The following is a 26,568-nucleotide window of genomic DNA, read 5'->3' as shown; positions in this document are numbered from 1 at the left end:
CGTGTTTGTGCATAATTTCTGCAAAGATCCACATGGGGTCATGAAAGCCGTGGCCTGCATCTCATGGCTTCTTTGTCCTTCCCCAGTTATGCCTTCTCAGGACTCTGACTTTCCCCAGAAGGAACATGAGAAAATGACCGAGTTTCAGGTAAGTAAGGCATTGCTTTCTGTCTTCTGAGGATTCTATTTCTCAGAGATTAGGGACATCTTTGTCCCTAATCTTCCTTGGAAAGCTTAATGAACACAACACGTCTTGAGTGCACGTTGTGTGCTGCTGCTGCTGCTGCTGGCTGTGTGTTTTGTTTGTTTTATCATCTTCTTTGCTTCACAAAGCAATCTTTGAAAAAATAAGGGAAAATTAAAATAGACAAATATAATTTACAGTGCTACCCTCCTTACAGACTAGCTGTTTTCACTTTCTTATTTTCCTTTTTATAGGCATTCACGACTATATATTTGCAATATTAGAACTGATGGGATGTACTTATTTATTTATTTAGAGTTTTATTGTGTAACCGATTGATTGGCTATGCTAGGTCTTTGTTGCTACACACTGGCTTTCTCTGGTTGTGGCAAGAGGGGGCTACTCTCTGCTTGTGGTGTGTGGGTTTAGTTGCCCCACGGTATGTGGAATCTTCCCAGACCAGGGATTGAACCCATGTGCCCTGCATTGGGAGGCAAATTCTCAACCACTGGACCACCAGGGAAGTCCAATGAGGTGTACGTGTAAACATTAGATAAAGGTTTAATATCTCTAATTCTTATCAAAATTAGCAATACAAACTAAGACCCAACTGGAATATGAATAAAAGAAATTATTAGACGTGTCAAAAAGAAAGGAAAGTAGATCTATGAAGAAAATAATGATCATTAATAACTAAATGTGTGAAAATGTTAATAAATCTTCCTATTTATTTATTTCACTTGGATTCTTGAATTTTTTTTGTTTCATTTTTTAAGGCTTTCAGTTCAGTTCAATCGCTCAATCGTGTCCGACTCTTTGTGACCCCGTGAACCACAGCACGCCAGGCTACCCTGTCCGTCACCAACTCCCAGAGTTTATCCAAACTCATGTGCATTGAGTCAGTGATGCCATCTAACCATCTCATCCTCTGTCATCCCCTTCTCCTCCTGCCTTCAATCTTTCTCAACAAGGCTTTAGGTCCTTATTAACCTGTCTAGAGATTCAGGCGCATTTGTACTCCTTCACGTGAAAGGCAATGGCACCCCATTCCAGTACTCTTGCCTGGAAAATCCCATGGGCGTAGGAGCCTGGTAGGCTGCAGTCCATGAGGTCGCGAAGAGTCGAACTTGACTGAGCGACTTCACTTTCACTTTTCACTTTCATGCATTGGAGAAGGAAGTGGCAACCCACTCCAGTGTTCTTACCTGGAGAATCCCAGGGACGGGGGAGCCTGGTGGACTGCCGTCTATGGGGTCGCACAGAGTTGGACACAACTGAAGTGACTTAGCAGCTTAGCAGCATGTGAAAGGTGAATTGGGAAAACCTTTTGAGAGGGAAACCTACCATTACACTTTCAAATATTTTAAAGTGCATATTTTTTGACTTTGCAATTGCTACTTCTTGGCTAAGGTCTCTGAAAAAGGATCTTTACAGCATTGATGATAAGTAAATATCTGTAACTAAATGTATTTTATTTGAATTGAGTAAAGCTAAGTCACCAGTTCTAAGGAATACTATACTGTACGGTCACAAAATGAAAGAGATTCTGATAAAACTGCTTGTTCAAATTTATTGAGCACTTATTATGTTCCAGGCACCAGTGTAAGTGATTTATATATATTCATTAATGTGATCCTTTCAAACACCTTGTGATTTAGATACCATTATAGAGAGGAAATTAAGATAGTGAGAGGCGAGGGAATTTGCCCAGTATCCTGTAATTAAAGCCTTAAAGTGTGAACTTAGCCTATGCTTTCACCAGCTGTGCGTGCAGCAGTTTCTGGATGTGGCTTGTGCTTTTAAAGCACAGACCAGAAGCTGTGCACCTGTCCTAGAGGGTTACTGATGGCCCATGACCTTTGCAGACGTTAGAAACAGTGACGGAGTGGGGTGGTAGGGAGGTGACAACGCCGTCACTGAGAGAAAGAGACAAGTGTTGGGACTGAAAACTGCCTGGAGTCCCTCCAAATCAGTAACCTTTTTGGGGTTCATCTTCTTTATCTTGCTTGATGCTGTCCTTCCAGTGGAGGTTGTAAGATTGAGTTGACACGTGTTTGATGTTGTAGGAGGCCGTGACCTTCAAGGATGTGGCTGTGGTCTTCACTGAGGAGGAGCTGGGGTTACTGGACTCGGCCCAGAGGAAGCTGTACCAGGATGTGATGGTGGAGAACTTCCGGAACCTGGTCTCAGTGGGTGAGGACGGGCGCCCTCTGACCCTGAACCTCATCCCCCTTGAGAGTCTCTGATCCTTCTTTGTTTGAAGGGTTGGACCTTTTAGCCAATTTTTTTTTTAACTGAAGGTTAGTTTTATAGTTACTATTTTGTTGTTGTTGTGGTTTAGTTGCTAAGTCGTGTCCAACTCTTTTGTGACCCCCATAAACTATAGCCCACCAGGCTCCTCTGTCCACAGGATTTCCCAGGCAAGAATACCAGAGTGGATTGCCATTTCCTTGTCCACCTTGGCCCTTCTGAAATGGTTCCTGCCCTGGAAGACAGAGGTGTTTCTAATTCACAGGTTTCTCTGGTCCCTGTCTACTTGGGCAAAATTCTGTCCAGGGGTAATTTGGCCTCCCTGGGGATATTTAGTGATGTCTGGAGATGGTTTTGATTGTCACAGCTGAGGGAGGGGTGCTACTGGCATCTAGTGGCTGGCGATGCGGTTAAACCTCCTCCAATGCACAGCACAACCCCCACCACACAGAATAGCCAGTCCAGAATATCAGTAGTGCCTGACTGAAAAACCCTGTTTTAGAGGAACTAGAAATGCGCAGCTTAGCTTCTATACATTGTCAAATATTTTGGTGGATCATGGAGTCACCTTAGTTCATTGTACTGGGATTATTTTTTTTCAATAAAATAGAATAAGAATAGAAACTGTCAGAGTTCCTTATCAAGACCCTCTCACATTGCAGCAAAACGCATGACCGTTTGCATTAAGTAGTGTGGGAATGTGGGAAATATGATAAAAACAGACATTGGCTAAATCTGATTTTATCTATTTATAGTCATGAACTAGGTTATGACATTTCTTTCTTTTTTTTTTAATTGAAGTATAGTTGATAAATTAATTCAATGTTGTATTATTTTCAGGTGTATAGCAGAGTGATGCAGTTGTATATACGTATTCTTTTTCAGTTTCTTTTCCCTTGTAGGTTATTACAAAACATTGAGTGTAGTTCCCAAAATTTATTTCTTATTACAGTTCATGATCAGAAGGTTCTGAAATATCACTCAAGGGTTATAGAATTTGGACAAAGATCTCTTTTAGCAGTGTGTTCACCTTAAATACATAAATCTGGCTTTTCCTAGGACATGTTCCATTCAAAGCAGATATGGTATCCCAGTTGGAGACAGAAGAAAAATTGTGGACAACGGAGAGGGAAACCCAAAGAAATGGGCATTCCAGTGAGATCCACTCAGCTGTTACTTCAGGTATTAGTTAATCTGCTTCTCTCCACATCATGCCATCGTCTCTTGCCTGTGACAGCAGCCTCCACACTGGTCTCCATGCTTCCACCCTTGCACTCCTGTAAGCTCACATAGTAGCCAGACTGGTTCTTTAGAAAGCAGGTAAGACTACGCCATTCCTCTGCTCGAAACTCTCCTAAGGCCTCCCGTCTCACTCCGAGACCTTCCAGTGGACTGCAGGACCCTACCTGACCTAGCTTTCTCACCAAGTTCCTCTTTGATCACCTGGCCGTTGACCCTTGCTTACATCATCCCTGCCATCCTGGCCCTTTTTGGAGTATTCTCCTCTGTTTCCTGGCCTTCGACTTGCTCTCTGCCTTGGTGTCCAGGCCCCCAGCCACTCCCTTACTTACTCAGGTCTTTGCTCAAATCTCATCTCATCAGATAGCCCTTCTGTGTCTGCCCCATTTACTGTCCCATCCTCTCCCCATTCTCCATGCCTTCACCCTGTCTTAATTTGTGTCTAAGCACTGATCACCTCCTGACCCAGTAACCTGTCTTTATTTCCTTGTTCATCATCTGTCTCCCTGTGAAAGTAAGAATTTGGGCAGTTGTATTTGCTGTCTCTGTTCAAAGCCTCCAGTGGCCCTTCTGCGTGGTAGGTGCCTAGCACATAATTCTTGGGTGAAGAAATTACTCTAAAAATTACTATTGTTTGGAGCAGGGGTGAGGAAGCTCTCCTCACAGTTCCTCCTGACCTGTGACCCCAGCCTTCCTCATCCGTGAAGTGCGCTTCATCCTCCAAATCCCCAGCCCCTCCGTGGCCCTCGGTTCTCCTGCCCTTGCTCAGATCTTTGTTCACTTCACTTTCTGACCTCCTTTTCCTTTCCCTCCGCTTCTTTCCTTTCTCTTTTAATTTGCACATTCCTCACTTCTACCCATTTAAACATATTAGACATTCATGGGAATGTCTAATATACTATATACTCTATACTAATATACTATATACTCTCCCTCTGCCTGAAGAACGAAGCAGAGAAGTTTATCTGTAAACATGATGGACCAGGCCCTGAATTCTGAGAATCGCCGATCTGCCTTCGTTTATCCATCTCCCTTCTCAGATCTACATGTTGCTTCACAATTTGATGCCTTCAGGAATATTACATACTTGCTTCACTGGAAAGGGTCTCTCTTTTCTTTTTCTTTTTTTTTAAATTGAAGTATAGTTAATTTACAGTGTTTTACATTGCACACTGGACCTCAGGAATCATGAGCCTCCATATTGTCACACTTCAGCTTTGTGCCATAGACCGAGTCTTTCTCTTAAGAAATCTGGTAGCATTTTCTGCCACCCTTTCTCAAATGTTTTTTTGTAGTTTTTTTTTTTTTTTTTTGGACCTCTTCATCATCCACATTTCAGGATTTAATGGATCATTTTGGAACATTGTCTCCCCATGAACCTCTAATATAATTCTAATTTCTTAACATCTTTCAATATGTAACAGTACATACTCAGTAACCTTATAAGATAAAAGCTGTTCACAGTTATCAGAATGTATCACTAAATTATCAAAAACTAGCCACACCAAGATGCCAGGCATTATAGTTCATCGCTTCTCATGTAACAATTTCAACTTGGCTGCTTATGAACAGGAACTGCCTCATCCCTCCAGCCAACTTCCCACTGAACTTCTATATAGCCACTACCCAAGCAGTCTTATGACATATATGGTAATTGTTTCAAGCTGTATATTTCCAGAAGTCTAAGGGCATTGACATAACCCATGGATATGAAGGAGTTCTGATTAGGAAAGAAAATGACAGAATTCCTAAATAGATTTTCCAGTGTAATTCACATCCTAGGAAAGAAAATTACAGAATTTTTACAGAAAATCTAAATAGATTTTTCAGTGTACTTTGCATCCTGGTGTCATACTAGGCTGATGTCATAGGCAACATGAGAAGCCTTCTACATGTTGCAATGAGTTCTGATACCAAACACGCAAAGTTCACAGGCTAAGGGCACTGCCCACCAGGACTTCAGACACCAGCCTGGGGTTCCCAGGGCCTCACTTCTGACCAACTGGCTACAAATTCAGGCGTTTCTACAATAATTTGCTAGGACAACTCAGGACAAGCTCAGGAAAGCTCTCTACGTACAATTACGATTTTATTATAGCAAAAAGGATGCAGATTGGTACTGGAGGGAGATGTGTAGGGAACTCTGGGAGAGTTCTTTCCTGTCTCCCTCTTACAAGGACCCTTGTCTTTACTCTGGGCTCATCTGGAGAATCCAGGATAACCTCCCCATCTCAGGATCCTTCATTCAATCAAACCCAAAATCCTTGTTGCTGTGTCCATTCACATATCTGCAGGCTCCAGGGATTAGGGCATGGGCATCTTAAGGACATTCAGTTAACAAGTCTGTCATACCCAGAAGCGTGCACATAACTGCTGGGACTTGTTCAGTTTATCTTTGACTGTAACTTTCCATTTAAGGAAATCATTCAGGACTTGACACCCCCTTAAAGATTTTAAGCCAGCGGCTTCCATACATTTAAAAAAATTAATTATTTATTTACTGTGCTGGGTCTTCGTTGTTGCGTTGGCGTTCTCTACTTGCGGCAGGTGGGGACTGCTCTCTAGTTGTGTGCGGACTTTTCATTGTGGTGGCTTCTCATGGTGCACAGGCTCTAGGTCTGCAGGCTTCAGTAACTGCCACTCGCAGCCTCTGGAGTACAAGCTCAGTAGCTGTGGTGCATGAGTTTAGTTGCCCCGTGGAATCTTCCCAGACCAGGGATCGAACCCTTGTCTGCTGCATTGGCAAGTGGATTCCTAATCACTGGACCACCAGGGCAGCCCCTTCCATACATTTTTAACTGTGATCCTCAATAAGAAGTATTTTATATCCCAACCCAGCATGAATATAATGCATGTGCATATTTATGTGTATGTCTACAGCTGAAACAGGCATTTCATGTAGTCGTACCCTTATTGCTTTTGATACACTTTTCATGTTTTTAATCTTTTCTTTTTCCCCAATGTCACAAGGTATAGGATTGGTTTCACAGTTCTCTAAAACATGTCAGCAATTCGAAGGATTCTGCTACAGTGGGGATAAAGCAGTGAAGAAAGTAAAGTGCATGTCTTCCTTATGACTGTTATTCTAGTGGGTCTAAGAGGGAAGAAAAAACTAGGGAGTATTAGTAAATCAGTAAGTGCTGTGGGGGAACATAAAGCAGAATAAGACAGATGGGAAGAATGGAAAGTGTGGGGAGTGGGGAGGAATTATTTTTACATTGGGTGATAGGAAGGCCTCACCCAACAGAGTGACATTCAAGCAGAGAACCCAAAGGGAATAAGAGAAAAGGCAAGCTTCACAGCTTCCTGGACAAAAACTTTCTAAGTTGAATAGAACACCCCCTCTCCTCCCATTTGAGGTTTCCTTTGAGAGTGTGCACTCTGCTCTCTTTCTTTCCTCCACCCAAGTTCTTTCCCAGCTGTTCAAAGTTAGTTTTCCCCTTTCCTGCTTCTTTTCACAGAGACCTGAATCACTCCCAGGTTTAGAACAATGGATGCTATTATCCCAACCGCTTCCCAGATTTGCTCTTGGAAGATCATTTCTACCAGGACCTAAAATACTGTTCTGTGCCTGCACTCTGAGCTTTTATAACTTAACTGGGTAGAAGCCCACTTATTGTAAGGCTGCTAAGGAAAAGACGAGGGGGCTTTTAATTGATGTTGCTTTTGTCTGGAGTGTGGGTTGTCTTAGTTGTCCTGCAGCCATCTGGTTTCAAACCTACCACCCTCCTATTAAACTGTTGGACCTGTGGTTCTAAATGGGTCACATTTCCATAAGAGTCTGCTGACCCCTTTCTTTGCTTTGGAAAGAATAACAAAAGGATAAACGGTGTGGTACAGACATGACCCTTGCACTGGATTATCAAGGCCTCATCCCATGGCCCAGGTGTGAAACCCCGATATTTCTGAACAAAGCATTTACTTGTCCTCACCCCTGAATATTGTCTTTTCTTCAGGCAGCAAGATCCCAAATGAGATGGAGACTCTTGGGAAAGTCATGTTTAAATACCTCTCGTGTGAAGAACTGTCCTGCTGGCAAATCTGGAAACACACCACAAATGATTTAACTCTGCAAAGGAAGAGTTCCTGGTTCCTGCAAGGTCATTCTCTTCAAGTTTCTGAAGATGAGAACCATATAATGAATCATAAAGGAGATCTCTTCGGTTGCCTTGAGAATCAGGAGTTTTTGATTCCGACAGCCCAGGCTTCCTGTGGGAGTAGGTGTCTGAGCGAGTCAGAGAATCCAAGCAGAGGTAAACAGATGAATGTGAAAAATCATCTGCATGTATGTGAAGGCTTCACAAAGAATTCACCGCTGAGCGATCCTGGTAAAACTGACGCAAAACAGACACCCTGCAAAGGAGAGAGACCGCATCCCTGTAGAGTGTGTGGGGAGGGCTTCAGTCATGGTGCAGTGCTCCCAGTTCATCAGAAGGTTGACCCTGGAGAAAAATGCTCCCATCTGCAGACTCATCAGAGAATTCACCCAGGAGGGACTGTCAATAAATGTCCTAAATCTGGCGATGGTTTCCATCAGAACTCCTTTCACCCCCATCACTCCAACCCCACAGGAGAAAAGTCCTACCGGTGTGACAGTTGTGGCAAGGCCTTTGGTAGCAGCACAGGCCTCATCATCCATTACCGGACGCACACAGGGGAGAAACCTTACAGATGCGAGGCGTGCGGCAAATGCTTCAGCCAGAGTTCCAATTTTCAGTGCCATCAGAGAGTCCACACGGAAGAGAAGCCCTACAAGTGTGAAGAGTGCGGCAAGGGCTTCGGCTGGAGCGTCAACCTCCGTGTTCACCAGCGGGTCCACAGGGGCGAGAAACCCTACAAGTGTGAGGAGTGCGGGAAGGGCTTCACGCAGGCCGCCCATTACCACATACACCAGAGGGTCCACACCGGGGAGAAGCCCTATAAGTGCGACGTCTGCGGCAAGGGGTTCAGTCACAACTCGCCTCTGATTTGCCACCGGCGCGTCCACACTGGTGAGAAGCCCTACCGGTGCGAGGCCTGCGGCAAAGGCTTCACCCGGAACACGGACCTCCACATCCACTTCCGCGTCCATACAGGGGAGAAGCCCTACATCTGCAAGGAGTGTGGGAAGGGCTTCAGTCAGGCTTCAAATCTTCAAGTCCACCAGAACGTCCACACTGGGGAGAAGCGGTTCAAGTGCGAGACATGCGGGAAGGGCTTCAGCCAGTCGTCCAAGCTCCAGACCCACCAGCGAGTCCACACCGGGGAGAAGCCCTACAGGTGCGACGTGTGTGGCAAGGACTTCAGTTACAGTTCCAACCTGAAGCTGCACCAGGTCATTCACACCGGAGAGAAACCATACACCTGCGAGGCATGCGGGAAGGGCTTCAGCTGGAGGTCCAACCTTCATGCTCATCAGCGAGTCCACTCGGGAGAGAAGCCCTACAAATGTGAGGCGTGTGACAAGAGCTTCAGTCAGGCCATAGACTTCCGGGTCCATCAGCGGGTCCACACAGGCGAGAAACCCTACAAGTGTGGTGTCTGCGGGAAGGGCTTCAGCCAGTCCTCGGGTCTTCAGTCCCATCAGAGGGTCCACACCGGGGAGAAGCCCTACAAATGCGATGTGTGTGGGAAGGGCTTCCGATACAGTTCCCAGTTTATTTACCACCAGAGGGGCCACACTGGCGAAAAGCCTTACAAGTGTGAGGAGTGCGGGAAAGGCTTTGGGCGGAGCCTGAACCTTCGCCACCACCAGAGGGTCCACACAGGAGAGAAACCCCACAAGTGTGAGGAGTGCGGGAAGGCCTTCAGTCTCCCCTCCAATCTTCGAGTCCACCTGAGCGTCCACACCCGGGAGAAACTGTTTAAATGTGAGGATTGTGGGAAGGGCTTCAGTCAGAGTTCTCGGCTTCAAGCCCACCAGAGGGTCCACACAGGAGAAAAACCGTACAAGTGCAACATATGCGGTAAGGACTTCAGTCACCGTTCACGGCTGACATACCATCAGAAAGTCCACACTGGCAAGAATCTTTAAAAATGAGAAACGTGTTGACGGCTTCAGTCAGGATACACACATTCAGGGTTTTGGAGAGTCCATGCTGGTGATAAACTATAAAGCAAGGGTCCCCAACCTCTAAGATCTAATGCTTGATGATCTGAGTTGGAGCTAAGGATGTGCTTGAATCATCCCAAAACCATTCTCCCTACCTCTGGTCCTGGGTCCGCTGCTATAAAATATTGAGATGGAAAGGGATTCCTTCAGGTGGCTCTTTCTAGCAAATCCATTTAAAATGGTTGGTGACATAGAACCATAGATAGTAATAGGGAAAAAATAGGTTGTAACCCTCTTGGTAAGATCCCCTTGATTTAAATGATCTCAGAGTGAATATTGGAGAAGGAAATGGCAACCCACTCCAGTAATCTTGCCTGGAAAACACCATGGACAGAGGAGCCTGGCAGGCTACAGTCCGTGGGATCACAAGAGTCAGACACGACTTAGTGACTAAACCATCCACCACTACAAAGTGAATATATGCCTAAAAATAATATGTGAAAAGGATATTTGCCATATACTAGCTAGTTTTTTGGTGGGAGGGTGGGAGTCAAGGAAGACTTGGGGTTATTTTTTCATCAATTTCCATTTTATACTTATTTATAATGGTCATTATTTTTACTAATACTGTAAAACTATGAAAATGAATAAAATACTAAAAGTTTCATATAGCCAAGAATTTATAATATGACTTTATTTTGTATGATAATATGAATTAAAACATATATCTGCCACAGATGGATATGAAGGAATGTTCATTGCATCATTGTTTATAATAGCAAACAAATAATCAGTTGGATTGCCCAAGTATTTTATGATTTATTTATCTAGTGCTAATTGTTAATGGATGTTGGAGGATATCCAGAAAACATTCACCTGGAGAAACAAAGCATGGGATTTTTGTGTGATCTCATTAAAAAGAAAAGGTAGGTATTTATTTTTACTGATCTCTAAATGATGGAATTTTGCTTCATGTAAATTTTTTATGTTTCTTTAAACTCATTTTGAAATAATTTAACACATGCCAGAAATTGTAAAAACTATCTGAAATCTTTCATGCACCCTTTACTCAGATTTACCAGTTAACATATTTGAAACATATTCTCTTAATGTATGTGAATGTGTATGTATGTGCACACGTGTTGACACATACTTTTAAAAACTATTTTTAATTGGAGGATAACTGCTTTACAATATTATGTTGGTTTCCACCATATATCAGCATTAATCAGCTATAGGTGTACACATGTGCCCTCTCTCTTGAACCTCCCTCCCACCTCCAACCCCACCCCTCTAGGTTGTCAGCGGAACCTTGGATTTGAGCTCCTGTGTCATGCAGCAAATTTCCACTGGCTGTCTGATTTTACACCTGGCAATGCATGTTTCAGTGCTCCTCTGTCAGGTTTTCCCACCTTCTTCCCACGCTGTGTCTGCAAGTCTCTTCTCTGTCTGCATCTCCACTGCTGCCTTTCAGGTTGGTTCATCACTGCCATCCTTCTGGGTTCCATATGCATGTGTTTATCACGGTATTTGTCTTTCTCCTTCTGACTTACTTCACTCTGTATAATAGGCTCTGGGTTCTTCCACCTCATTAGAACTGACAAATGCATTCCTTTTTATGGCTGAGTAATATTACATTGACATGTACTTTTTCTTAACCATGAATATGTTCCAGTCCTTTTACCCTGTATTGATATATTGTAAGAACAAGGAAATTTACTTACATATCTACAAGTATAGCAGCACTCAGGAAAATTGAATATTGATATATAACATTGTCTAACCTCCAGACCTTATTCAAATTTATCAGTTCTCTCTTTCCCTTTTCTCCCTCCCTCTCCTTTTTATTTATTTTTGATAGGTGACAGAACTAAAATCAACTTATGGGATCTTTAAAGAAAGGTCTATATTGCCTCCCATATAATTTAATTATTCACCATTTGAATATTCAGTTGTTGCTATACCAGTTACTGAAAATTTCCCTATTCCCCACTACTTTGCAGTGCCACTTTTGAAGAAAATCAGTGATTTAAATATGATTAGATAGATGTTTTGACTCTCAATTCCCTTTGACTGGTCTGCTTTTCAGTGATTCTACTAATACCACACTACTTCAACATAGCTTTGCAATGAGTCTTGGTATTTGGTAGAAGACATTTTCTCATCTTGTTCTTTTTAGGGGTGTCTTGGCAGCTTCCAGTTAGGATAATAGGAGATACAAACAGAACCCCCATGAAGTATTGTTTCTTAAAAAAAAAAAAAAAACAAAAACTGGAATCAAACCGTTCTAACCCTTGGTTCACAGGGAAAATATGGAGAAATATTTGTGACAACATGAATGAAACTGTAGGACATAAACTAAATGAAACAAGACAAAGACACTGCATGGCATCATTTTATCTTATATGTGGAATCCAAAGGGGAAAAGTGTCAAACTTACTAGAGACAGTGAGTATAATAATGGTGGTGGCTGCCTGGGAATGTGGAGAGGTTATAAAAAGGGTACAAACTTTCAGCTTTAAGATGAGTAAGATCTAAGGATCTAATCTATAGCTTGGTGACTATAGTTGATAATGCAATATTGTATAGTTGAAATTTGCTAAGAATAGATATTAAAGGGTCTCCCTGCACCCCCAGTTAGCTATGTGATGAGGTGTTAAGTAATTCATTTGTGGGAATCCTTTTACAGTATATATAAATTCAACACATATATTAAAATTTTACTTATCAATTATACCTCATAAAGTTGAAAAAAAGGAGCTGAATTTGTTACGGTTATCTGAGCAGGATACTCCACTTTCACACCAACTTTTTGAATAATCATGGCTCAATGATTTAGACCAACCTGGAGAAAAAACATTCTGTAGTATTTATGATGGTTTTATTTGTTATGATGATTTTACAAATTGAAGGTTTGTGGCAAACCCGTGTCAAGCAAGTCTTCTGCTACCACTTTTCCAACAGCATTTTAAAATTAAGGTACATGCATTATTTTTTAATACGTAATTGCATACCTTGACTACTATAGTGTAATATTGAACATTAATGGGACTCACGTTATTTGATAATTTGCTCGATTGCAGTGGTCTGGAATCTAACCTAAAATATCTCCGAGGTATGCCTGTATTCTAGGCCTTTCTTTTTCAAATTACAGTATTTCCCTCCCTTCTTGCTAATGCATCTTCTTTAATTTGCTAGAAACTCCAGCTTTCAAAAGGAGCAATTAAAGCCAACAAAAGTGGGAAACTTTGTTATTTGTTTTGTGGCTTGATCAAAGGTTACTTTTCCTTCTGGTGAGTTTTTAACATATTGGAATGACTAGGTCATGCCAAGTAAACATTGTCAGTGGTCTAAATGCATCCAGGTACAAGTAAAAAAACAATAAACCAAGTTTGAGATTCTCTCTTCGCCGTTTTTTCATGCAGCCACATTTACTTTTCAGCCACACTTATTAGTAATGTAATGAAAACAACACCCCAGACCCTCCAAAAGACAGGAAGGAAAAGAAAGATCAAGCTAAAACAGCACCTCGGTGAACTGAACAAGCTTCATTTTTCAAAGTTTCACTACTTTTGCCGAGGATTCTGGGAAGTGTAGTCCAGTGCTCCGGGTATTCAGCGCCACTTCCGTCCCCGAGGGTGGGCCTTGTTCCGGTGGGGGATTCTGGGAAGTGTAGTCTGAGAACAGCGTGCAGTCCGGGCACTTCCGCTACAGGAGTGAGAGACTTCAGTATCTTCTGAGAGGTGAGTCAGTCAGTACCTGGAGTCTGGGTCTCTTCTGATCCTGTCTGGATGTGGAATACGCAGCTGCCGCCCTCGCCTTCACCCTCGTGAAACAGAAGCAATGGAGGGCAGGGATGACGGTTTTTGTGTCTGGCGTTTGGTGAGGTTCTCGGGTCCCCTGGTTGGGGGCAAAGCGGGGTAGCGCTCTCCCAGTTTGAGAGTCTCTCAGCCCCTTGGTTTTCCTCGCCTCCCTTACCTTGGGCACGCTCTGCCATCTCTTACGGATATACTCTTCATAGAATTATCAGATTGCTCCGATTCACTTATGTAAAGAGTTAATAGTGTTACCTCCTTAGTTGGCATGTGATGAGATTCACGGGAAGCAAATGTGAAACTGCTTAGAACCGATCGCTGGCACCTGCTAAAAGTGGTCGATTGTTCAGTTTCTTCTTTCCGCGATGCTTTCAGTCCTTGAAAGCCTCTGTGAGCCCCGGGTGTTCTGAGCTCCAGCTCAGAACCTCTCTAACCTCTGCAGAAAGAGGGGTTTTCCGTGGATTCCTTTGACACCCACAGCCCTGATCTTTTTTAAAGGAAGAAGAGGGTCTCACCTCTAGCCGGTGCATGGGGATGTCCGCTGTAAGATATCCTGGGCCCGAGACACACAACTGTGTCTTTTCATTCTCCCATATTTTCTTATCTCTCCATGCCTGACCCTGATTTCTCAAAGAGAACTCACAGAGAGGAGAGAGTGAGTGACGCACGAATCCTGGTACATTGTCCCAACGTGAGGGAATTTTATCTTGCCATGTCATTTCTGCCAGGTGGGCAACAAGTTTCCTTCACTCATGAGCAGGTTTTGTCTACCAGATAAATGTTCCAATGTTTATAGAATAAATGGGAGGTTGGATGAGACCTGCTGATGAATGAGTAATAATAATCTGTTAACATAGTGAATGCCAGGTATTCTTCTACAGGCGTTATATGCATTGTGAAGTGAAGTGAAAGTTGCTCAGTTGTGTCTGAATCTTTGCAACCCCATGGAATGCAGCGTGCTAGGCTTCCCCATCCTTCACCATCTCCTGGAGTTTGCTCAAACTGATGTCCATTGAGTTGGCAATGACATCCAACCATCTAGTCCTCTGTCGTCTCCTCCTCCTCCTGCCTTCAATCTTTCCCAGCGTCAGGGTCTTTTCTAATGAGTCAGGTCTTTGCATCAAGTCGCCAAAGGATTGGAGCTTCAGTATCAATCCTTCCAATGAATATTCAGGATTGATTTCCTTTAGGATTGACTGGTTTGATCTCCTTGGAGTCCAAGGGACTCTCAAAAGAGTCTTCTCCAGCACCACCATTCAAGAGCATCAATTCTTCGCGCTCAGCCTTCTTTATGATCCAACTTTCATATCCATACATGACTACTGGAAAAACCATAGCTTTGACTATACAGACTTTTGTTGGGAATCTCATTCATCAACCTGGTTCCAACCTATCTGGGGTCTACATGCATGTTAACCACCGTCATGTAGAGCCTGGATGGGTTGGAACCAGGTTGATGACTGAGGTTCCCGAAACCCAGAGGAAAAAATTGGAAGATGCAATTTATCTTCTCTCCTCCCAATCAGGAACAGCCTCAAGATTTTACAGCTCAGAGGAACCTCTGAGACGGTCCAGCCCAATCCTTGCCTGAGAAAGTGTGTCTTCTGTCATCCTTTGATTCCATGTGCAGAGTCTATATTCTCCAACTCCCCTTTCGTTTCTCCCCAGTGACACCCTTCTGTGTGATTAGAGACCTGGAGACCAGCCCTGGAATCAGAGTTGGAGTCATGTGCTCTGTGATTATCAGTAAAGTAATTGCATGAATCCTCAGCTTTCTCTTCCATTATATGGGGAAAATAATCATCATATCATCACTTATTGAGAGCTTGTGTTATGTGCCAAGCACTGAGCCAAGCCTGTTTTCTTCCCCTGTTTTTTTAAATTTTTTTATTAAAAAAATATTTTTTAGGCTGCTATTTGTGATTTGTGGGGTTATAGTTTCCTGACCAGGGTTTGAACCTATGCCCTCTGCAGTGAAAGCACAGTCTTAACCACTGGACCACCAGGGAAGTCCTTTCTTCTATTTTTTAACTTGAGATGTAATTCACATATACTTTTTCTTACAAAATATACAACTTTTTAGTATATTCACAGGATTGTACAACCATCACCACCGTCTAGTTCCAGAACATTTTCATCACCCCCAGAAGAAACCCCATGCCCCTGAGCTGTCACCTCTCACTTGCCCCCTTCCAGCCCCTGGCAACCACTAATTGACTTTCTGTCAGGATTGACTTGCCTATTCAGGGCTATTGGACTTGCTCACTTAATCCCGAAAGCACCCTTATAAATTCAGATCTCTTGTGGCCACTACAGTATTCATTTAAGTGAGACAGACCATTGCACTTTTGTTTAAAATGAAAAAAAAAAAAAAAAAGGAAACCTAGCAGTTGTATTTAAAAAAAATTTTTTTTTTACTTCAGTCATCATGGCAGAGGAGGATGTGCCATTGAGACTCTTCTGACTACTGGAAGAAAATTCACAAGAACTGTATTTATACCTTTCATAGAACCAGATGCTGATATCAATGAAATATCATTACAAGACCAGAAACTATTAAGTGACATAGCCAATCAGAACTATGGACTTGTTAGAAATAAGGGTGAATTTCTTAAGACAGAGCATTATACAGTCTCTGAAATCTGGATGTTATAAAAAGACTCCTTTAATGGAATGAAGGCGAAACAAAACACACTTCTAGCATTCAGGAAATTATGAAGGTTTCAGGAGCCTGTGTCAGGAACTGAGGGCAGGAAAACCAGTATCTTATGTCACAGGAGTAGCACCAGGGTTGACCTGGGACCTGTTGGCCCCAGAGTCCACTCTCATAGCCAGTACATCCCACAGCCTTTCATTTCCCCCAATACCCAGGATGAGAATGATGGCCCCGAACCCCGGGAGCCCCAAGGGACTCTTGTATGAGCTCTACTGCTTAAGGGCCAGAGAGGCTGGTGATTCACACGAAGCAGACACTTGGGCTTGGACCTATGTCTCAAGGCTTCTTTCTCCTTTGCCACTATGTCTTCCCAGGACTCTTGACTTCCCCCAGAATGGGTGGCAGAGCATGACCAAGTTCCAGGTGAGTTGAGTTTTATCTCTTAAAATTACATCTCTTTCTGCAAAGATTCTCTTTTCTTAAAGATTAGGTACATTTTTAAAAATTGAAGCGTAATTGATTTACAGTGTTGTGTTAATTTCCACTGTACAGCAGAGTATTTGCATTATGCATATGAACACATTCTTATTCAAATTCTTTTCCATTATGGTTTATCACAGGGTATTGAATATAGTTCTCTGTGCTATACAGTAGGACCTTGTTGTTTATCCATCTTATGAATAGTAGTTTGCATCTGCTAATTCCAAACTCTCAGTGCATCCCTCTTCCACCCTTTAACAATCACAAGTCTTTTCTCTATTATCATGTTTTTTTTTTTCTCTTTTATTTTCTTCTCTTCTGTTATCTTTTTTCTCTTCCATGGGAAGGATAAAGGAAGAAAACATTCCTTGTATGCCATGTACTTGCTTTTTTATGGTTATATTTTTTGCTTTTGCTTTTAGTTATTTTTTTTATTTTGTCATCTTCATTTCACAAATAATAGTACAGAAACTCAGACATCAAAAAATCTGAAAAACACAAATTACTACACTGCTTGTAAGTCAGCTATACTTTATTTACTTAAAATCATAGTCTATGATCCTTTATTTACTTAGAATCATAGTCTATGTACAGACTTCAATTTTATATTTTCACTTAATATTATCGAGTTTTTTTATGATTCAGCATTCTTTTATGTATTACCTCAGAAGGGTTTCTGTGTTTTATTTAACCATTCAGAAGTCACAGTTAAGCCTACAGACTGTTGTAACTCTGAATAAATTTGGTTTTGATTCATAACACTTTTGCTTAGGGCTTTTAAAAATGGAATATAATTTACTTACAAAAACTACACAAATCTTAAGTGTTGGGTCAATGACAGTTGTATATGCTGTTTTCAAGGTTGTGTACTTGTATTAACCCACTATCCAAAACAGAAATAAAAACTCTTATATTACCCCCAAAGTTCTCTCATGTCTCTTTCAAGTCAGTTTCTTTGACTGGGAAGCATCTCCTGTTCTGATCTGTCATCATATGATTAAATTTGTTTGTTTTCAAATTAAACATAATTAACAAAATCACACTGTATGTACTCTTGTACCTCTTTGACCCTGCATAATGTTTTTGAGATTCAGCTGTGTTGTTGCAGGTGTCAGTAATCCATTCCTTTTTATCATATTCCATTTTATGAATAGATCACAGTTTGTCCTTTTAAAAGAGATATTTGAGTTGTTTGTAGCTATAATGTATTTATTTTTAAATTTTCATAATTTATTTGTATATTATTTATTTCATTCATTAATTTATTTTTTTGCCCATAGTTTGTGGCATATGGGATCTTAATTCCCTGACCAGGGATTGAACCCAAGCCTCCTGCTAAGGGAGCATGGAGTTTTAACTACTGGACTGCCAGGGAAGGCCCTATTTGTAGCTTTTAATTATTTTGCTCTCATGATCATGCCTCACAGACCTTCTTAGGGATGTGTTTTCTTATCTCTTGGGTAAACATTTAGAAACGGAATGACTGGATTTGTAGGGTAAGTGAATATAAACTCTTTTGCAAAATACCTGTGCCATTTGACAGCACAGCAGTGGTGCATGAAATTTTCAGTGTGCCCTTCTTCTTTTCTGTCATTTGGTATTATGGATCTTGTTTCTTTAAGCCATTCTAATGAAATGATAGGCTTCCCTTGTGGCTAAGCTAGAAAAGAATCTGCTTGCAATGTGAGAGACCTGGGTTTGATCCCTGGGTTGGGAAGATCCCCTGGAGAAGGGGATCCAGTATTCTGGCTTGGAAAATTCCATGAACAGTATAGTCCATGAAGTCACAAAGAGTCAGACAAAAGTGAAGAAGAACTAAAGAGCTTCTTGATGAAAGTGAAAGAGGAGAGTGAAAAAGTTGGCTTAAAACTCAACATTCAGAAAACTAAGGTCATGGCATCCGGTCCCATCACTTCATGGCAAATAGATGGGAAAACAATGGAAACAGTGACAGACTTTATTTTCCTGGGCTCCAAAATCACTGCAGTGGTGAATGCAGCCATGAAATTAAAAGATGCTTGCTCCTTGGAAGAAAAGCTATGACCAACCTAGATAGCATATTAAAAAGCAGAGACATTACTTTACCAACAAAGGTCCATCTAGTCAAAGCTATGATTGTGAGAGTTGGTATGGATGTGAGAGTTGGACTATAAAGAAAGCTGAGCACCAAAGAATCGATGCTTTTGAACTGTGGTGTTGGAGAACACTCTTGAGAGCCCCTTGTACTCCAAGGAGATCCAACCTGTCAATCCTAAAGGAAATCAGTCCTGAATATTCATTGGAAGGGCTGATGCTGAAGCTGAAACTCCAGTACTTTGGCCACCTGATGTGAAGAACTGACTCATTGGAAAAGACCCTGATACTGGGAAAGATTGAAGGTGGGAGGAGAAGGGGATGACAGAGGATGAGATGGTTGGATGGCATCACCAATGCAATGGACAGGAGTTTGAGTAAGCTCCAGGAGCTGGTGATGGACAGGGAAGCCTGGCGTGCTGAAATCAATGGGGTCACAAAGAGTCGGACAGGACTGAGTGACTGAGCTGAATGGAATGACATCTCACCATGACTGTGATTTCTTTTTCCCTCGTGATGTTGAATACTTTTTCGTGGGTTTTCTCCTTTGTCATATCTCTTATGAAAAGCTTGCTGAAGTTGTTTGCCCATTTAAAAAAATGGCTTCTACTTTTTATTATTAAGGAGTTCTTTATATTTTCTGAGTTCAAGTCCTTTGTTATATATACATTTTGGGAGTAATTTTTTCCATTCTGTGGTTTGTCTATTTGCTTTGTTAATTGTGTCTTTTTATATCATTTGAGGTGAAATTTACATGTAATTTACATATAATAAGTGTATTTGATCAATTCTGACAAACATACCCATGTGACAACTGCCTCAGTCTAGATGTAGACCATTTTCATCACCAAAAAGGTTCCCTCATCCCCAGTTAATCCCTACCCCACATGCCTGACTATAGGCAGCAACTGATGTACTTTATGTCACTACAGACTAGATTCATCATTTCTTGAGTTTCATGTTAATGGAATTACACAGTATGTACTCTTTTTGTGTCTGGCATCATTTGTTCATTTTGAACACAGGTCAATAGTTTGCTCCTTTTTATTACTTCATTGTATTTCATTGCATATTTCACTTGATATACCACAATTGGGTTATTCATCCACCTCCTGATGTGCTTTTTTATTGTGATAAAATATACATAGCATAAAATTTACCATTTTAACCATTTTTAAATGTGCAGTTCTGTACTTTTAAGTACATTCACACTGTTGAACACATCTCCAGAACTTTTTTCTTCTTCTCAAAGTGAAATTCCATACCCATTAAACAGTGACTTCCTACCCCCCACACTCTACTGATCATAAGATTGAGGCTACATGTGTTTGGTGTTGTAGGAGGCAGTCCTTCAAGGAGGTGACTGTGACCTTCACCAAGGAGGAGCTGGGACTGCTGGACTTGGCCCAGAGGAAACTTACCCTGACATGATGCTGGAGAACTTCTGGAACCTGGTCTCCATGGGTGAGGGCTCAGGGACTCTGTCAACCCTCAAGAGTGCCTTGGTGTCAACATGTTAAGATTTTGGGGCTCTTGAAATGCTTCCTTGCATGTGGGGGCCTGAATTTCCTCCTTTTTATGGGACATCTTATTTATTCCTTGTCTGTTTCCTCAAATTGCAGTTGTAACATCTTGTGGTTTAAAGTCAGTTAGTGAATTGTATCATTATTGCATTTAATGAACTAGGACAGAAGTAGCATAGCTTTTCAGAAACTGTGTATAGTGCAACAGAAACTGTGAGTAAAAAACAGGAAAGGAGATATGATAAAAGTAGTTAATCAGGGACTTCCCTGGTGGTCCAGTGGGTAAGAGACTCTGTACTTCCAGTACAGGGGGCACAGGTTCAAGCCCCTGGTCAGGTAACTAAGATCCCATGTGCTGCAGGACACAGCCAAAAAACAAGCAAACAAAAGAACAAAGTTAACTGGCAGTTGAAATAAGCTAATCTATTTAATCATGTGAAGTAAAACTTCTGTACAATATGAAAATGAAAACGCATAAATGTTGAGATCTACAAAGCTGTAAAAGTAGAATCCTTATTTTAAAAAAAAGTAGATAATGGTTAGGACTCAGTCACTTGTTTCAGTGATGTGCATCTGTTTATTTGCGTGCCCAATCACAACAGAAGAGATATTTATTACAACAGGTCATGATCAGAATTTGGAAAAATATTGCTCAGAGTGCATGAAGATCATAGTATTGGAATTAAAAATTTTGTTTTTATTCACCTTACACATGTATGGTTACTTTGTCACAGGATATCAACCCTTCACGTTAGATATAATACTCCATTTGGGGAGAGAAGAGCAGCTTTGGGTGATGGAGCCAGAAACCCGAGATGAGTGTTCAGGTGAGAACCATGCAGATCTGAGCCCTTGCAGCTCACAGAGAGTGGTGTTAAGTGGGTCTCACTGTCCGCTCCTCCTGCAGACAGCTCACGAGTGGAGGATAAACTGGTGTGATGAAAGGATTATTTCAGAACACAGTTCATCTTCTGATGAATGTCTAACTTTAGTTTCTATGTACCTAATTAGTCATCTGTTGCTGTATGACAAATTATTCTTAAATTTCTCAGCTTAAAACTATAGACATCACAGTTCCTGTGCATCAAAATTCTGGGGCAGCCTCGCTCACGATCTCGTAAGATCTCAAGTCTGCCAGAGCTGCAGTCCTTTGAGGGCTTGATGGGCCTGAAGGACGTGCTTCCAAGATGGGGTCATTCACAGAGTTGTTGGTAGGAGGCCTCATTTCTACCCTGGCTTGACAGGAGAGGAGGCCTTAGTTCATTGGCAAACAGCCCTCTCCCTGAATGTTCTCAAAACACTAGTTCCTTTTTAAAAATTTAATTTTATTCATTCATTTATTTATTTTTAGGCCATGACATGCAGCATGTGGGATCTTAGTTACCCAACCAACAGATTGAACTGATACCCACTGCATTGAGAATGCAGAGTTTTAACCACTGGGTTTGAGAACTAGTTTTCCCAAGGTACTTGCACTCAAAGGAGTAGAAGGCAGAAACTACAGTGTCTTTTATGGGATAATCTTGGAAGTGATCACCAGCACTTCTGCCGTATCCTATTGGCTTCGCAGACCAATCCTGATAGGTTGTGGAGGGGACATCAATAGGATGTTCATATTAGGAAGCAGGGATCATTTGAGGCTGTTTTGTGTGCTAGCTACCACAGCATCTATTGGTATATGCTGATGCATATCTACAAAACCTGGAAGATAATATTAGCCATTCAGGCTTTTCAGAAAATCCAGCCAAATTGAGCAGCAATAATTATCATAGTATTTTTTTTTATTGCCATAAGATGCGTCAGCTAAGGGAATAAGTTTTCTAGTTTTTTTCCCCAGTTATAATGTTCATTAGTTGAATATTATATATTCAGACATCATTGAAATAAAGAAGAACTCTCTCAAATCTAGCTTATGTATTGTGCTTGTGCTCAGTCATCTCCAACTCTTTGTGACCCCATGGACGTGGCCTTCTGAGCTCCTCTGCCCATGGGATTTCCCAGGCAAGAATACTGGAGTGGGTTGCCATTTCCTACTCCAGGGGATTTTCCCAACCCAGGGATCAAACCCACATCTCTTGCATCTCCTGCACTGGCAGGAGGATTCATTCCCACTGTGCCACCTGGGAAGCCCAGCTTATGTATTAACATGTGCATTTAGTGGCTAAATTAAGGAAAATAAAGTTATCATCTCATGGGTTCATTATCAGGACAGAAGCGATGTCTCCCTTTGCAAATATATTCTTTTCACTCTTGCTGAGAACATCCCGTGCTCTGTAGCACTGTATTTCTCTTTTGACCTCATCTATAAGCCTCGGCATATTAGTTCCTTTTTAAAAATTTAATTTTATTCATTCATTTATTTATTTTTAGGCCATGACATGCAGCATGTGGGATCTTAGTTACCCAACCAACAGATTGAACTGATACCCACTGCATTGAGAATGCAGAGTTTTAACCACTGGACCACCAGGGAAGTCCCATCAGCATACTTCTAAATGAGTCCCATTATTACTTCTTTGTTTCCATAGGCATGATAAAACTAAGAATCCAGCTGAACAATGCATTGGTTGAATAGGATCTCCCAACACAGTCGACCTGTGAAATATCTTATATCCCTGAACTTGTCCTCACTTTCATCTCTGAATTTTTTATCCTTCTAGGACACAGGAATCAAAATGAATTCAAGAAATAGGACTAATACACATTTTGCATGAAGGCCTTATGTGCAGGCAGATATGGAAGCAATTTACAAATAAATTAACCAGAACTCAGGACTCAATAATAGGTCTACAAATCAACAAGTCCAAATTACTAAAACAAGTTGATTCCTCCTGTTGGGTGCAGGCAGGAGAATATGCTGAGGTTGCTGAAGATGAGAACTGTGTGGGAAAGCTTCAAGGGAAGAGTTCCAATAGTGTCAACAATCAATAGCTTCAAATTCAGACCTCCTGAGATTTCTGGATGAAAATGAATCTGAGAGAGTCAGAATTATCAGAGTAGGTATCAGCTGCTGCTAAGTCACTTCAGTAGTGTCCGACTCTGTGCGACCCCATAGATGGAAGCCCACCAGGCTCCCCTGTCCCTGGGATTCTCCAGGCAAGAACACTGGAGTGGGTTGCCATTTCCTTCTCCAATGCATAAAAGTGAAAAGTGAAAGGGAAGTCACTCAGTCGTGTCTGACTCTTAGTGACCCCATGGACTGCAGCATACCAGGCTCCTCCGTCCATGGCATTTTCCAGGCAAGAGTACTGGAGTGGGGTGCCATTGCCTTCTCTGAGGTATCAGCAAATTGACATAAAAAATAAACTGTGGCCATGTGATCATTGCATCATGAGAATGATCTCTCATCACATGGTGATCAGGAAGTACCCAAAAGCAACATGGCATTTGGCCACAATAATTGTGGAAAAGACTTTGTGAGGAACACATCCCAGCATAGCATCATCCACTCAGAAGGTCAGACCTCTGATGAGAATGGAAAAGGCATCAACCTTGTCTCTGATCTTGAACTTCAGCAGCAGCTGCAAGAAGGAGAGGAGCCCGGTATGTATAGTGAGTATGGGAAGGGCTTGAATCAGAGCTCACATATGCAAACCCACCAGAGAGCCAACCCAGGCGAGAAACCCTACAATGTCAGGTATGTGCTGAGTGCTTCAATCAGAACTCCTCCCTTCCTGCTGCTGAGCCCATTCACCCCAGGGTGGATGTGTATAGATGTGGCCAGTATAGGAAGGGCTTCAGTCATGTGTTAGACCTCAACAGTTGCTGTGTGGACAACACTGAAGAGAAATCTTGGAAATGTGAGCTGTGTGGTAAAGGCTTCAATAAGATATCACAACTTCAAGCCCATCAAACAGCCTACCCTCAAGACAAAACATCCAAATAAAACACATGTGACAGGATGTTCAGCCAGAGCTGTGGTCCTCTTCAAAAGTTCACACTGGAGAGAAACCACATAAATGTGAGGTATGTGGGAAAGACCAGTAAGGCCTCAAACCTTTAAGCCCATCAGAATCCACACCGGGGAGAAACCCTACAAATGTGATGTGTTTGATAAGAACTTCAGCTGGAATTTCCATCTTCAGGGCCATCAGAGAGTCCACACAGGAGAGAAGCCCTACAAATGTGATATGTGTGGCAAGGACTTCAGTCAGATTTCCCATCTTCAGGCCCATCAGAGAGTCCACATGAGGGAGAAACCCTACAGATGTGATTTGTGTGGGAAAGGCTTCAGTCAAAACTCACATATTCAAGACCACCAGTGGGTCCACACCTGAGAGAAACCCTACATGTGTGATGTGTGTGGGAAGGGTTTCAGTTGGAGCCCACATCTTCAAGCCCATCAGAGAGTCCATACAGGGGAGAAACCCTAGAAATGTGAAGAATGTGGGAAAGGCTTCATCTGGAACTGATACCTTCATGTTCATCTGCGTATCCACACAGGAGAGAAACCCTTTAAGTACAGCATGTGTGGGAAGAGCTTCAGTCAGACCTCCCATCTTCATTGGAGGGTCCATACAGGAGAGAAACCCTACAAATGTTTTGACTGTGGTAAGGGCTTTAGCAAGAGTTCTTGTCTTCGGGTTCATCAGAGAGTCCATAATAGTGATCAGTCCAGTACACTTGTGTGTACAAGTGTGATAAAAATTTCTTCAGAACCTAGACATGACATTTTTATCAGAAAACCTGCACAGCAGGGGCTAGTTATAAAATGTTGTATTTTAAGAATTCAAGAGGGAGCTGTATTTTTTACAGTCATCTGAATTCCAATGAGGAGACCTATTTGTATGAGTATGGCTGGTGTGTCCAACAGAGACCAAAATGTCACAATTTTCAAGAAAATACACAGCAGTGAAAACCTATAAGGATGGTGCAGTGGGTTTCAATCAGAACTTTCACATTCAATAGAATCTACATAGGGGAGGCTTTACAATTAGAAGTACTCTCAGGACTTTAGCAAAAGTATAATGATGGACACAACAAAATCCATGTCCACTGGAATGTAGGTTCCATAGGGGCAGGAAATCTACTTGCTGCTATACAGCCATGACCTGGCACCAGTGCCAAACATAGCAGGTGCCCTGGAATTTGTATCACTCGAAGGATAGGAAAACCTACTATAAATAGGACAAACATTTGAAAATTTTAGTGCACTCAATCCCAGTTAATCACAATAAATTGTACTAGGAAAAGGATTCTTAGAAGAGGCCTTAAACATTAATTCAAAGAAATGATCATTTAATAAAGATACGTAAAATGATGCAATCTGCAATTTGAATGTTAGATTTTTTCCATTGCATTCTGTCCTGCTTAGCTTCACTTTACAGGCAGAAAAGGACCCAAGTTTTTATCTTACCAGTTAAGACTTTCTCTGGACAGTGTACCATCAGTCATATGTAGTGTAAGTTTCATTATTTTTCTTGTATTGGGTCCTTGGTGACCAGACTAAACAGAGAAAGTTGGTTTTCTTTCCATAAAATTTTGTGGCAAAGAGTGTACAAAAGGGGGAAACATTAAAACATGCATTCTAGATGCTGCACTAAGCTATTAAGGCAGAATGTTTTGAACACCACTCTGTACCTCTCAGATGCTTTCAAGTTTGCTTGGTTGAACAGTTTACTCAAGTGTACATTTACTGGAGGCTTTCCACTATTGTTTTATTGAAATATAGTTAATTTACAATGTTGTATTACTCTCAAGTGTTCAGCAAAGTGATTTATGTATATATTGGTATATTCTTTTTCAGATTCTTTTCCCCTATAGGTTATTACAAGATATTGAGTAGAGTTCCCTGTGCTATATAGTAGAACCTTGTTGTTCTCACAGTTTCTTCTGGGCCTTACCTTCCAGGACACTGGATACTTTAATTCTATTCTATCTCAAATTTCATGTTACTGAAGAAATCCAGGGCCATCACCAGACCCTGGAGTGGGCTGCTCAGAGCTCCTGGTGGTTTATAACCACTAGGATGTTCTCAATTGCAAGAAACAGGAAACTCAACTCAAACTAGCTGAGACAAAAAGGAGGATTATGTACCTAATTCCAAATCTTTTTCAGATAATCCCAACATCTGAATTGGTATTGATGTCTGTTAATTGTTTTTTCTCATTCAAGTTCTGATTGTTCTGGTTCTTGGTATGATGAGTGATTTTTGTTGTTGTTGTATACTGGAGACTTGGGGTATGCTGCTGCAAGACTTTGGGTCTTTTGTGGCAGGAAACCTGTTTAGGTGTAGTACACAGTTCTAAGGGCTTCCCAAGTGACTCAGCAGTAAAGAATCCACCTGCAGTGCAGGAGCCACATGAGACGTGGGTTCA

At 41.7% G+C, this 26,568-nt stretch overlaps 2 protein-coding genes and 1 pseudogene across 11 annotated transcripts in view; all 3 read left to right on the top strand.

Annotated features, from left to right (window-relative positions):
* Positions 1-13,107, top strand: part of LOC113876391 (zinc finger protein 227) — a 28,115-nt gene extending 15,008 nt beyond the window's left edge. For 3 of the 8 annotated variants that reach the window (XM_027515550.1, XM_027515551.1, XM_027515547.1), the window contains exons 3-7: positions 87-148; positions 2,251-2,377; positions 3,494-3,616; positions 7,630-9,618; positions 10,536-13,107. In XM_027515550.1, coding sequence (XP_027371351.1) covers positions 87-148; positions 2,251-2,377; positions 3,494-3,616; positions 7,630-9,618; positions 10,536-10,612 — 2,378 coding nt within the window. In that variant the 3' untranslated portion in view covers positions 10,613-13,107. The other 5 variants (XR_003506476.1, XM_027515549.1, XM_027515548.1 and 2 more) reach the window with 5 other exon arrangements.
* Positions 13,108-13,453: 346 nt separating this feature from the next.
* Positions 13,454-25,798, top strand: LOC113876397 (zinc finger protein 233-like). 2 transcript variants are annotated; one of them, XM_027515573.1, is made up of 5 exons: positions 13,454-13,586; positions 16,550-16,598; positions 20,069-20,192; positions 20,986-21,078; positions 22,912-25,798. In XM_027515573.1, exons 1-5 carry the CDS (start codon positions 13,561-13,563, stop codon positions 22,941-22,943), a joined length of 324 nt encoding a protein of 107 aa, XP_027371374.1. In that variant the 5' UTR covers positions 13,454-13,560; the 3' UTR covers positions 22,944-25,798. The 2 variants fall into 2 exon arrangements, with proteins under 2 accessions (XP_027371374.1, XP_027371373.1); XM_027515572.1 differs by lacking the exon at positions 13,454-13,586 and having other exon boundaries at positions 14,813-16,598.
* LOC113876396 lies at positions 24,177-25,943 on the top strand (annotated as a pseudogene). The gene has a single exon (XR_003506477.1). The product of XR_003506477.1 is annotated as a zinc finger protein 233-like (transcript).
* The last annotated feature ends 625 nt before the right edge of the window (positions 25,944-26,568 follow it).

Source organism: Bos indicus x Bos taurus, chromosome 18 (genome assembly GCF_003369695.1).
Source record: "Bos indicus x Bos taurus breed Angus x Brahman F1 hybrid chromosome 18, Bos_hybrid_MaternalHap_v2.0, whole genome shotgun sequence".
Lineage (NCBI taxonomy): Eukaryota > Metazoa > Chordata > Mammalia > Artiodactyla > Bovidae > Bos > Bos indicus x Bos taurus.
The sequence above is the reverse complement of the archived record's forward strand: the minus strand, read 5'-3'. Positions and strand labels throughout refer to the sequence as shown.